This window comes from Prionailurus viverrinus, chromosome F1 (genome assembly GCF_022837055.1).
Source record: "Prionailurus viverrinus isolate Anna chromosome F1, UM_Priviv_1.0, whole genome shotgun sequence".
Lineage (NCBI taxonomy): Eukaryota > Metazoa > Chordata > Mammalia > Carnivora > Felidae > Prionailurus > Prionailurus viverrinus.
Genome location: NC_062577.1, coordinates 9,400,502 through 9,414,827, shown reverse-complemented (window position 1 = coordinate 9,414,827; position 14,326 = coordinate 9,400,502). Strand labels below are relative to the sequence as shown.

Genomic DNA, 14,326 nt, shown 5'->3' with positions numbered 1-14,326 from the left:
TGGGAGTGAACAGATTTTATGGGAGACGGTGGAAATCAGGACATTTTAAATGTGCATCCTCTATAAGTGGTAGTGGCTGAGATATGGGTGTGGAATTTAGGGAGGAGGTTGGACTGGAGGCAGAAACGTGGGAGCCATCAGAATACAGATGGCATTTAAAGACATGGGACTCGAGCTCATCAAGAGAGTGACCATAGGTAGAAGATGGACCCTGGAGCTCTCCAACACGGAGGGGTCAGCCGCATGGGCAAAAACCATCAGAGGAGACAGACGGAGTGGCCAGTGAGGTAGGAAGACAGTCAATGAATGGAAGCATTGCAGGATATGGAGTGAGATCACCTGGTCAAATCCCGCTCGGCCCAGTGAGGCGAGGGCTGAGAAGTAACCAGAGTACTTGGCAACGCAGAGGTCACATCGAGCAGTTTGGGGATGAAACCTAAGTGTCACCTTAAGAGAGAATGGAGGTGAAAAGTAAGGACAGAGAATAAAGACCCCCTCTTTTGAGGAGTTTTGTTGCAAAGGAAGCACAGAAACGGGAACTCTAGAGGAGGCCTTTCCTTTCCAGTTTGAACAAGTCCACATCTTCTTTGTGGCTTTCAAAATGTACACAGTACATTGTACTGTGGCTTTCAAAATGTGTAGTACATTAACACGTCCTGTGATCTTGCAATCTTTAAATCCGTTGATAAATGAGTATTTACTTTGAGGCATTTGTTTTAGGTGCTGAAAGACCTACAAAGCCATGCAGGTTAGTTACTTGCTGCAGATCTAAAACTTGTGAAGGGCAGTTGCCCAAATAGCCACAGTTTTGACTGGGGACGTCACAGAAGGCCTCCTGGAGTCGGTGATATTTGAAGTGGCCCTTTACACGTTGGTAGAGTCCTTTGGAGCTTGGGACAGAGGGACTTATGGGGAATGCTGGAAATAACAGTAGGAAGAGCTTCAGGCGGAAGGCATTTATCTGAATAATTAAAAGAATTAATTAGTGTGACTGTGTTTGTGGCTGGTTCAGATTGCTGAGTTGTCATCTAAGGGAACCATGGACAAAGCAGATACCATAGCCTGAATCTGGTTATAAAATAAAGCTTATATGATTTAATTGTATGCTAGAATTGTAGTAAGTTCATTAGTTTAAGCTAATTAGTTAAGGCTAATTTCGCAGTTCTGATTCTTAAATACTAATCTGTTTCTACAAAGAATTCCTAGTTTTTAATTTCACAGATTTTAATAAAAAGTTTAAAATCGGACCTGTGTCTATGAACTAATGCTTTGAGGAAAATAAGAACTTTATATTCATTACTTCCAATATTCAAAGTATGTTAAGATGTTATTAGTTTTAATCCTAAGGCAGAATGCTACATGTCCTCATTACTTTAATTGTACTTTTTTTTAGATGATCTTTTGATTCCAAGACTTAACACAGGGTTCGGTTCATCAGTCTTTGTAAAAGTCATTTTTAGAAAATTTGAAGCAAAGAGTTTATGTTACGAAACTTTAAAAGTAATCCTGTCGTTTTTTTTCCCCTCTCACATTAATATCCTAGGAGTCCAAGATAAGAGATTACATATGCCAAAGTTATTTCTTTTTGTCTTTAGGAAACGGAGTTATTTTTTCCTTCGAGTGGAGTTTGTGGACCCGCGAACACCGCTAAATTTACCAATTGCACCTGTTGCATCATTAAGCCCCATGCTATCAGTGAAGGTAAGTGCTGTGTTAAATACAGTGTATCCAAGTACATTTTGTTAATAGGAGCTTATTTTCTTGGTTCATGTTTTGACGTATTTCACAGCAGAAATGAAAGTATCATTTTAGCATTTTTTTTCTTTGAAGCCACATGAGTAAAGGTAACACGAGTGAAAAATCTGTCTCCACTTATATTTATCTGCATATGTGTACCTTTTTTAAAAAGGCGTTCCTTGAGGTGCTGATCGTGACCATGCTTGTCCTGTTTAAGATCTTGATTCCTTGACTTTAAATCCGCCTCTTCCCACCACATAACCGATTTGCTTAATTCACTGAAATAGGTCTTAAAACAATGTCTGCAGTATGCCCGGAGAAAGCTGGAGAAACTTCCTTCAGTTCTTAGTATATGAAACAAAGTTCTTTGAATACAGAAATACGTATTTGTACACATACATACATATACACATGTGCACACGTGCAGAGATAGGCATATATATATATATATATATATATATATGGCTATATACTGAGAGTGTAAGCTTTTTTCTTTATTTTTCTTCATCTGTTTTATTCTGTTGTGTGCATTTTTGTGAACTATTCCCAATTCTTTTGGAAATGAGATGGATCGAATTTAAAAGATTGCCCTTAAAAAAAGTAGAATATTCTGAATAATAAACATAGGTGAATGGGTTTTTTTAGTATCAAAGCAATTCGGGTATATAGTAGAAAATTTGGAAATAAAGTGAAAAAGGAAACAGTAAAAGTTACCTGGTTTTCCATTGTCTTGACATTGTTAATACTTTTATATTTCCTCTAAATTCTTTTCTTCTGAATATGTGGATGTGTGCATGTAATTGTTGACATGCATTGTTAAATTAAACATGTTGAATGACATGTAATTGTTAACATGGTTGCAATGTATGTCCATAGGATATTGTTTTAATTTTAGGGAGCATTTTGGATGCTCTTAATTCTTCACGAATATTTTAATAGTTGTACACCATGCAGTCATAGAGATGTAGTATAATATTTGGCTACTTAGGTTGTTTCCAGTTTTTTGATGTTAACAATAAAGTTTTAAAGAATAGCTTTGTACATGAATATTTGACAGTATCTCTAGTCATTTCCCCTGGCTAGTTTTCTAGAAATAGAAGTATTGGTTGAAAGGATATGAAGATCTTAAAGATCTTGTTGCATAATTAATACTTCTTTAATTATTTAGGAAGTACTTTAATACCTTGTAAATCCTTAGGGCCACAGTTATAGGGAGCTAACATGCACGATCGGTAACGAACATTTATGGAGACCTTTCCACCATGTGCTAGGCTGTATACTGAGTACCTTATACATTATCTCCTTTCGTCTTCATGTCAATTATGCCAAGTAGGTGGATATATCATTCGTTTCCAGATAAGTGAACTGAGGCTATCTGGGAGTAAGTTATTTCCCCCAATTTAGAGCAGGGAATCTAAGATACAGACCTGGTCTCTTCTACCCTCCACGTTCTCTCCTCTACGTATTCGACTCCACAGCAAGATGGTTACAGTAACACGGTTAGCAACACTTCCACAGGAAGGAATGATAATATTTGAAAGGGCTGGTGTTGACAGGCTATGAAAAACAAAATTGGGACTTTATGTTGCATTCATTTTCTTACCTTGGGATGAATACACACACACACACACACACACACACATACACATGCACACGTTTATACCCAAATATGCACACACACATGTACACATACATACATACATGTATACACATACATAATATGCGCATATATACATATATAATATACATGTTTTATTTTATTGTTATATTTTTAAAGTTTATTTATTTATTTGGGGTGCCTGGGTGGCTCAGTCGGTTAAGCGTCCGACTTTGGCTCCGGTCATGATCTCACGGTCCGTGAGTTCAAACCCCACGTCGGGCTCTGTGCTGACAGCTCAGAGCCTGGAGCCTGTTTCAGATTCTGTGTCCCCTTCTCTCTCTGCCCTTGCTCTGCTTGTGCTCTGTCTCTCAAAAATAAATAAACATTAAAAAAAAAATTTTTTTTAAAGTTTATTTATTTATTTTGAGAGAGAAGGAGAGCATGAGCAGGGGAGGGACAGAGAGACAGAGAATCCCAAACAGTCTCTGCACTGTCAGCATGGAGCCCAGCGCGGGGCTGGCACTCATGAACCATGAGATGATGACCTGAGCCAAAACCAGGAGTTAGGTGCTTAACTGACTGAGCCACCCAGGCCCCCCCCCCCCCCCCCCCCCGCCGCCCAACACACGTTTTAATATGATGCGACAAATTCTTCTTGTTTAAAAGCTTCAACTTCATTAAAAAGCTTACCTTTGGCATCTTAATACATTCAATTGGGTCTGCAACTGTTTTATTTTTTTCTAAGGAAAAGTGGGATGCATGGAAAGGCAGGAATAAAATAGGATTCTAGTAAATATGGTTATGTACTTTAATAATTGCATAAATATAACTGAAGTAATGAAAGTGATTAAATGAATGGTGATGTCAAAATGATTTATTTTATATTTATACAAGTTTAAATCATTCTTAGAGCTATTTTTTTAACAGATTGGCTATGTTTCATGTATTTATATTTGATACATAACGTTAGAGGCATATGAGTTGATTGAAGGAAATTTTGTAAAATCTGGTCAGATGGCAGAATACTTTTAACGTTGGCATTTTGAGGCCTTTGTTTTTCTTTTCTTTCTAAATCTCAATTTTAGGGATCCTTTTAGACCATTTTAAAATGTGTAATTAATCCACTATAGCTTAGAATTAAATTGTGGCTGCAGTGAAATGTAGTTCAAAACCTCATGTTGAATTTATTGTTAGATTTACGTGGGCCCTTTCAAGTGCTGGCATATGTTTATCTTTTTCTATAAGGATCTCACTTCCCGGTGTATTTAATTTCACCTGTGGTCTAGAATAGGTATGAGGGAAGAAGGGATTTTTTTAAAAAGGTGGTGTTGATACACGAGCAGTTGAAATAGAATTGGGTCATTTCCTTCTGTTGACTGTCACCTTCCCCAAAGAAGTCCAGAATAGTTTCAGCCAAGCAAACCTGTTGCTTAGTACAGTGAGAACACGCCTTGATGGTCTTGGCAGACTTCACTAGGGAGAGAGAGTGGGCCTGTATTGTAGGGTTTTGGGTGTGACCTTTAGAGATTTAAGGTGGGTCTTGCACTGATCTGATTGAAACTGGGTAAAGTTCATGAGCTAATAGTTTAGGATTAGTGGGAACAGTGAGACAAAGCTCTTAACCAAGTCTTGTTAAGTACACAGTTCTTGGATAAGTGAGTTGTTTGTCCAGTTGAGGGAATACCGTGGACTGTTTGAGTAGTCTATTGTTGGGGCAAATGGACTTTTGGGAAGTTCCTGAAGCAAACAATGAAGTTATTTACTGATTTATAGCCTTATCTTCGGGTAAGAATTTCTTGGCACAAATAATAAAGTCATGTGGATGTAGGCAGCCTCAGTTCTTAGCCCTATAGTTAATTTGTATGGATGTGGAGGTTTACTTCTCCTAAGAGAGCTAGAAAAAAAGAGAGCTTAGTTTGCAGATGAGGTGGCGGGAAAAAATGATGGGGTACACTTGGGGCATCTGCCGTGTTCCTGTACGTAGATTAAAGTACATTTTGTCACTTGGGGACTCAGGATTTACAAGGGAAGAAAAACAAGGAGAATGTTCTTATGTTCTTTTTTCTTTCTTAATTTAAAAGCTATACGATGTGTTTGTTTTGATGTCCTCAGTATTATTTCCATGTAGCTAGTTTAATTCCATCAATGAAATGAATTATTTTTACTCTGAAATCAGGCTGTGTAGGTTTGTCTTTTGGCTCTGCTGCTTACTAGCTGTGGGAAATTGCATTAAGTATTGAACCTCTTTGTCCCTTGTGTCCTTACCTATCAAATAAGTATAATATAGCACATCGTCTTAAAAGGGTAACTGCAAGGATTAAATGCACTGATGGCAACAGTTAAATGGCTAAATGATTCATTAAATGGTTAAATGTCAGGATGCATGTGTTAAACACAGTGCCCAACTCTTAACGTGCTCTATGTGCTCGACATTCCTACTATTATGATTACTACTCTATTCGTACTGTAATTTTTCCCTCAGGTTCTGGTTCTAATTTAAATCCATGCAGGAGGCTCCTCACTTACCTCTGGTTGATTCAGCAGTCATCAGCGGTCCCCTATTCCATTGGGCCATTGTGGTTGGCCGGGGGGGGGGGGGGGGGGGGAGGTGGCAGCCAGTGCCGGGATGGCTGCTTCTGCCCTTGTGTCACCCAGATTTAGCCTCTGAAGTACTAGAGGCCTGAAATTTTGTTGGAAAATTTCCCTTCTTATAACGGATTTAGGCATTAAACAGTTTCACTGCGTTTTTCATAATACTCTCCCCCCTGAAATGTTGTTTCTCCCATAGTAAAGTGAGTCAAGGTGGTTTCTAAGTTTCCTCTCAGCCTTTAAACTTAAACCCAGTATTCGGTACCTCAGTGTTGTGTTTTGGCTGTAAAATAAATGCTATGTTCATGGAGACTGTTTCAAAGCATGTTAGATTTTATTTTTACAAAGGTATGGAGAGACAGCGTTGGGGTCTGCTTGCATTTAATTAGTTGGGAAGCAAATTACTTCTGAGAATTCTGGCCAGTTGACAAATTTACCCCCGAATTGACTCTGATATGCTAACTAGCACAGGATGAATACCAGCAAGGTCATGTTTATCAAGTTTTTCACTTTTTAAAATTGGGTTATTCTTACTCAGACTCTCTTGCAGAGTTTTCATTTCCACCCCAAATGGTAGTTTGATGCTAGGTAGACCCAGAGCCCCATAAGACACGTGCCACCAACTTGGGCTGCTTGAATTGGTTAAGTTCTTAACTTTTTGGTGTGAGATTTCCTTCAAGTAATTCAGCCCCTGGGACCCTGTGGAAGAGGTGTGAAATTTTTGCGTGCAAAGACATTGGATGGAAACATCGTAAATCTCACTTTGTTCCAGTGAAAATTCCTGGAGTGGGCCCAGTTTTCCTTAGAATGTCACAGTTTTGGAGTTCTGTGAATGTTTTATGTTCTATCTGAAAGAGTAGACAAAACAGGGGAGGGAACTTATAACAGATGCACCAAGTACATTGAACTACACGTAAGACCTTTGCCTTTGAGTGCATTGAGTGTAGTAGCATGCATTCTCAAAACACAAAATTAGAGGCAGTGAAAACACCTAATAGATTTGTATGTTATGAGGATGTTAAATGAAATCAGTGATTTTTTTTAAAAGTTTATTTATTTATTTGGAGAGAGAGTGCGAGCAAGGGAGGGGCAGAGAAAAAGGGAGAAGAGCGAATCCCAAGCAGGCTCCTCACTGTCAGCCTGGAGCCTGACGTGGGGCTCGAACTCCCGAACTGTGAGATCGTGACCTGAGCCAAAACCAAGAGCTGGATGCGTAACTGACTGACCCACGCAGGTGTCCCTGAAATTAGTGATTTAGAAGGAATTTCAAGAGGCAGTGAAGCATCACTGGCTCAAGGAGCATCACATGGCTCAGGTCATGATCTTGCGGTTCAGGAGTTTGAGCCCCGCGTCAGCTCTGTGCTGACAGCTCAAAGCCTGGAGCCTGCTTTGGATTCTGTGTCTCCCTCTCTCTCTGCCCCTCCCCTGCTCGTGCTCTCTCTCTCCTTAAAAAATAAATAAACATTAAAAATTTAAAAAAAAAAGAGGAGTTTCAAGAATTCTGCTGGTTTAACGATCCTGAAGAAGTAGGTGTGTATTATTAGGCTATTAAATTTTTTTTTATTTTGGAATAGTGAAATTTTGTTTGCTAATATGTTTCAAAATCTAATAGCGTTTAAAGTAAAATATAAGTCCCGAGGATTGTCAGCTGTGACGACTTGACTGAGGGGTAGAGGGAAGATTCAAATCTGGTTAATGAGACACTTGAAGGGCTTTTTCTCAAGGATAGCATCACAAAAACAGTTTTAATAGTAATACCAGTTCACATTTGTGGAGTGCGAAGGACTTTATGTGAGTTATTTTATCCTCAAAACTATAGCATAGGGAGTATTTGAAGCGCATGTCACACTGAGGAAGCCTGAGCAATGAAACGTTAAGTAACTGGCCAAAGTCACTTGCTGGCCACCAAAGAGTCAAAGCTCTTAGGTGGTGGCATTGGGATGTGCACCACGTTTGCCTTCATCCTGTTGCATTGTACCATTTTGCTTCTACATGGATTATCACTTAGACCGTGTAGATTCCCATCATCACGTTCGATGGATTATTAACCCATTTTACAGGTATGGAATCGAAGCATTAGAAGACATAGTTAACATCCTGGCATGCCTACGGAAAACCATCATGGGTAGAAGGTTATTTAATAATTGGTTTGAAGGGTGATTTTAATACCTAACATCTTACCCCGGTGAAAAATACAGTTTAAGATAGGACTTAGAGAAATTATTGCTGTTCTGGTCAGTAATGGCAGTTAAGAGATAAATAATAAACAAGTTCTTGAGAATTCTAAACTTAGAATACCTCCTTAAAACTTTTCTAGTTAGATGTGAATAGTGCTTTTTATATTCTTGAAGGTGTTTAGTCGCTAAGAGCAGTCCTTGTTTGTTTTACATTTCAAGAATCTACTTTTTGGGGTGCCTGGGTGGCTCAGTTGGTTACGCCTCTGACTCTTCATTTTGGCTCAGGTCATGATCTCACAGTTCGTGGGATCGAGCCCCTGCATGGGGCTCTGTGCAGACAGTACAGAGCCTGCTTGGGATTCTCCCTCTCCACCCCCCTCTGTGCCCCTCCTCGGATCTCTCTCCCTCAAAATAAACAAAGAAACATTTTTTTTTTTTTTTTTAGAAAAGAATCTACTTTTCTTAGGTATCATTTATTTACACTTGTTTGAGGTCATTCTCCCTTGCTTCTGCACTCCAGTGCTACTGTCTGCCTTTCAGATCCCCAAATACCCCTCACCCTTCTCTCCTTGAGACTCATTCCTTGCTTTTCATTTGCATGGAGTGTGTGTGCCCTCCCTCCTCCTTCCGCAAGTGTCATTTCCGCAAGTGTCATTTCCGCAAGTGTCATTTCCTCAGGGAAAGCTAACCTCACACCCCCAGAAGATACTAGGTTCCCAGTGACATGTTCTTTCAGCATTCTGCTTTTCTTCGGAGCCCTTAACGCAGGTTGCTGTTATATATTAATTAGTCCACATACTGTATATTATATAGTGATTTTTGACTAATGATTTTGTGTGCCTCCTCCACAATATTACAAACTGTGATGGCAGAAACAGTCATTCTTCTCTAAATATTTTGCACTCTTCATTGTAAAATATTTTCTTTTTTTTCTTCCTTTTTTTTTTTTTTTTTTTTTAGCTCACGTGTTATTTCGTGTCTACACATTGTCAGAGAATGAGGTCTCTGTGATAATTGGTTCTTTGAAATTTGTCGATGTCCTTTGTTACTTAGTGCATGGTTAAATTTTAAAAATGTTTCCAGGGGCGCCTGGGTGGCGCAGTCGGTTAAGCGTCCGACTTCAGCCAGGTCACGATCTCGCGGTCCGTGAGTTCGAGCCTCACGTCGGGCTCTGGGCTGATGGCTCGGAGCCTGGAGCCTGTTTCCGATTCTGTGTCTCCCTCTCTCTGCCCCTCCCCTGTTCATGCTCTGTCTCTCTCTGTCCCAGAAATAAATAAACGTTGAAAAAAAAAAAATAAAAAAAAATAAAAAATAAAAATATTTCCAGTGTGTGCTTGAAAACAAGGGTATTTGTTGCACTCTTCTCTCTTTGTATAGAAATAACTGTTGATTCAAATCTGTTGTTCAGATCTACATCCTTCCTCCATTTTTTCTTTTTTTGTCTGGTTGATTTACCAGCTTCTGAAAATAAGTTTTTAGACATTCTCCCATGTTAAAATTACCCATTCTTGTTATGAATTTGTCAGTTTCTCCATTTAATTAGGACTGTTTTTGCTTTGTATGTCCTGTAGCTACATTGTTATGTATGATTATTACATCTTTTTGTTTATTACTCGGTGTCCTACTTCATTCTCATTAATGGTTTTATGTTGTTTACCTTAAACATAAGGTGGCATATCCTTTTTAAAAAAATTTTTTGAGCCTTTTGCCTCTAATACATATCTTATAGCCACTATGGCTAAATTTTGTTTCATTTCTACTTTTAAAGATTTTTATTTTTTCAGTCTTAGGATAGTTGAATTCAACCTCTTGCCATTTATTATAGTTACTGATCTATTTGGATTCCGCACATTCCAAAATCGGACAGATCTGTTCATACTGATTTTGTAGAGTGCTGGCAGAGCTCTTTGAAGGTAAGCAAGCTGGCAGATGTCATTTTCTTCCCCTGCCCCCCGGCATAAACACAGAGGCACCTGCAGGAGGCGGGGCTACACAGACACCAGTAGCCTTGGCCTAGGGCTGAGAGCAATTTTTGCTAAAGCTGTGTGCTCACCGCACCCAGCTCCTGCACGCACAGCTGCCCCGTGTGCGCCACCAAGGCACAGCGTGGCACCCGGCCCAGCTGTGACCTTTGGCTACCTTCCTGCACCACGCCCAGCCACCAGGTGCACAGCTGCCTCCGCGTGCCTTGCCCAGCCGCCGCACCGTGCCTAGCCACTCACCCTCAGCCACCACTGGGTCACACTCCCAGCCCTGTGCCCCTGGCCACCCTGGCACACGGCCCCCGCCCGCCATAGTGCTTTTGGGGATCCAGCATAGGATTAGTGGCCCCATGCAACTTTTGCTAACATTATTGTCCAGTTCCCAAGTTCCCAGGGTGCACACCCCCTCAGAGCTGGCCTACCTGGGTCCTGCTAACAACACAGAGAGCAAGCACAGCCCACAACGGAGAGTCAGTGTAGACGACTCCTCTGAAAGGAAAAGTGGCTCAGATACAACAGCAGGGCATAAGCAACACACAGAGGCTATTCTCCGGAAGTGCCAGGTTCTGGTGCACAGGGGACATTGCACTGCAGGGCACTGTAGGATCTCTTCTTCATAAGGTCACTACTTGCAAGAGTAGGAGACATAGCTGACTTCCTTAACATACAGGAACAGACACAGAGAGGCAGCCAAAATGAGGAGACAGAGAAATTTATCCTGAACGAAAGAACAGGACAAGGCACATGCAGAGATCAAAACAAAACAGATATAAGTAATATGCCTGACAGAGAACTTATCTCTTTATTTGTTATTATTTTTTTAAGTTTATTTATTTTGAGAGAGAGAGGGAGCGTGAGTGCGTGCATGAGTGGGGGAGGGGCGGAGAGGGAGAGAGAGAATCCCAATTAGGCTCTGCATTGTCAGCTCAGAGCCTGATGCGGAGTTTGATTCCACAAACCATGAGATCATGATCTGAGCCGAAACCAAGAGTCAGACGCTTACCTGTCTGAGCCACCCTCCCACCCTGATAGAGAATTTAAAGCAATGATCGTTAAGAATAATCATCGGACTCAAGAATGGAAGATATGAGTGAGACCCTTAACACACGTATGTATATATATGTGTATTATTCAGCCATAAAAAAGAATGAGTTCTTGCCATTTGCAACAGTATGGATGGAGCTAGAGTATCATGTTAAGCGAGAAAAGTCCGTCAGAGAAAGACAACTAGCATGTGATTTCATTCATGTGGGATTTAAGGAACAAAACAAATGAGCCAGGAAAAAGAGACAGAATAGGAAACCAAGAAATGGACTCCTCACTATAGAGAACGAACTGATGGTTACCAGAGGGGAGGTCGGTGAGGGGATGGGGAAAATAGGTGATGGGGCTTAGGAGTGCAGTTGTCATGGTGAGCACCGGGCGGTGTGTGGATTGTTGAATCACTGTATTGTGCACCTGGAACTAAGGTAACACTGTATGTTAACTGGCAGTAAAATAAAACCCTAAAAAAAGAGAAAAGGCTGTATTTAGCAAATGATAAAGAAAAGAGAATGCTTTCAACAGCCGCTGATAGAAATCTTTTTTCATCTTTTCAGTTATTGCTGCGAGAATGTTATTTTTCCTTTTCTTAACTTTTATTTTTTCATCAACTTTATTGATGTTTAACGTCTATCACCATGCACACATTCTAAAGGTACAGTTCCAGCACTAGTGTCTCAAACTCTGAGTTTAGAAGTCCTTCTTTTTTTTTTTTTTTATATGTTTGTTTATTTTTGAGAGAGAGACCGAGAGAGTGAGAGGAGGAGGGGCAGAGAGAGATTGGGAGATTGGGAGAGAGAGAACCTCAAGCAGGCTCTGTACTGTCAGTGCGGAGCCCGACGTGCGGCTCGAACCCACAAACCCCGAGATCGTGACCTGAGCCGAAACGAAGAGTTGGACGCTTAACCGACTGAGCCACCCAGGCGCCCCAGAAGTCCTTCTTAATGTATGAACTTGGTCTTGGCTAATGCCTCCTTCTTGGAGACAGGTGGAGGATGAATAAATGGTGTTGATTGTTTGAAGACGTTACCATGGGAGAAGCGAATGGATTGATCCCAGGCTTGCCTGTGTGCCTTTGTGATTATAGGCTCTCTATCAGTGAAAAAGCAGTGACAAGTCGTCGTGTCCCTTCCCTTTGGAAATCAGAGCTTGCTCTTCACATCTGACTGGAATAAAGAAACGTCTGTTGCTAGTCAGCCAAAGCCCTAGCACTTAGCAACTGTGATGTGCACATGAGGAACCTTAGGCTGTCTTTAGAGCCCGGTGATGTGTAGGAGAAACCACAAATCTATACTCATCTGTTTGAATTAACGGACACAAGAATCTAAATAAGGGAATGGCAAGGAGCTCAGTGAAAACCCTACTGGACATGGCAGGGTTAATTTAGCGTACAGTGTTTGGAAGGCCTCGTATGCTTCTGCGGCTTGGCATTTACTAATTGCGTGACCTTGGAAACACTTCTTGGATGCCTAAAGCCTCATTTCTTTTAATCTGCAAAATGGGGGTGGCGGTACCTACTGCCATTAAATAAGTTCATACCGGTGTTGCAGTTTCCATAGCAAATGTACAAGGAAATTAGGTATCAATAACCACAGTTTTAGAGATTATATCACATGATACATTTAAAAAAAAAAAAACTCAGTAGTGATTCCTTTATCTATTGCTTTAAAATAAACCATCCCCCAAACTTAGTTCCTTAAAAACGATTTATTATTTCTTAAAATTCTGTGGATCACCTGGGCTCGGCTGGTGATTCTTCCGTGGCACACGTGGGGTCGCTTGGGTGGCTTCTTCAGCTTGGGAGCTGTGCAGGAGCTAGAACATGCAAGATTGCTTTTCCCCCTCCAGAGACTCTTTCCTCGTGGCCTCCCATCACTCAGTAGTCCACCCTGGGCTTCTTTGTGGCATGGCTGCTGCCTTCCAAGGAGAGCATCTCAAGACCATCCTCAGCGTGTAAGTGCTTATCCAGCTTCTGCTTGCATCGTGTCTTCATGTCTCAGTGGCTAAAGTAAGTCGCACGGCTAAGTCCAGAGTCAGTATGAGAGGGGATTGTGCAGTGCATGAACACCAGGAATTATGGCTTACTGGGTACCAAGTGATATAAGGCACCCTAAGACCTTAACGTACTTGGGATGTGAAACTCAAACCCGAATCCATGGTGTTGTGTCACTAGTATGGGAGACCGTGCTTCTCAAACTTTAGTGTGTGCTAGAACCACTTGGGCAGACTTTGTAAATTCACCCTCCTGGGCCCCAACTTCAGTAGGTTTGGACCAGAGACCAGAAATACGCATTTTTAACAATCTCACCAGGTTGTGTTGATGAACACCCAATTTGAGAACCATGTATCAGAAATTTTCAGGTCAGGGAACACGGTGCATTTCCTGTTGTGATCAGCCTCTGTCAGAGGCCAGCCTTATGAAATTTTATATCCAATGGAAGTTTCTTAGTTCCTTCTCTGGGAGAGGTTAGTAACCGCCATGGTTAGGGGATGGTTAGGGAAGAGGCACCTCTTGGATTTCAGTTGTTCCAATAGCTCAGAGGTAGGCCCCTTGGTTTTTAGGTTGATGAGAATTTCTTGGAATGTTGAAAATTTGGGTGGCCGGGACACTCTGTTCTACCAAAATAGCTTCTCTAATAGTCTGAATTCTGTGCAGCAGTTGTTTAATAAGAATAACAGATCAATTTGATCTGTGGCTAGGCAGTCTGTAGATTGACATTTCTCACTAGTGAGATTGGAATGGAACCTAGTTTCACTGAAAGAGCATTGGACCAAGTCTAACAGTAAGGAAAATGACTTCTAAAATAGGTGCCTGAAGGTCACAGTGTATATCAACAACAGCCAAATTATGGCAAGAGCCTAAATGTCAATCGACTGACGAATGGATAAAAAGGGTGTGACACACACACACACACACACACACACACACACACACACACACACACACACCCCGACCCACCCACGCACAATGGAATGAAATCTTGTCATGTGCTACAATGTGGATGGAACTAGAATGTATTCTAAGCAAAATAAGGCAATTAGAGGAAGATAAATATCATATGATTTCACTCATATGTGGAATTTCAGAAACAAAATGGGTGAACATAGGGGAAAAGAAGGAAAAATAAGATAAACAGAGAGGGAGGCAAACCAAGACTCTTAAATACAGAGAACAATCTGAGGAGAGGTGGGTGAGGGGA

General features: G+C 41.0%; 1 protein-coding gene across 2 annotated transcripts in view; it reads left to right on the top strand.

Annotated features, from left to right (window-relative positions):
• The window catches only part of NME7 (NME/NM23 family member 7), a 261,547-nt gene that overhangs the window by 84,024 nt on the left and 163,197 nt on the right, over positions 1 to 14,326 (top strand). For both annotated transcript variants that reach the window (XM_047839723.1, XM_047839724.1), the window contains exon 7: positions 1,596 to 1,701. In XM_047839723.1, the coding sequence (XP_047695679.1) occupies positions 1,596 to 1,701 (106 nt within the window). The remainder of the gene's footprint in view (positions 1 to 1,595; positions 1,702 to 14,326) is intronic.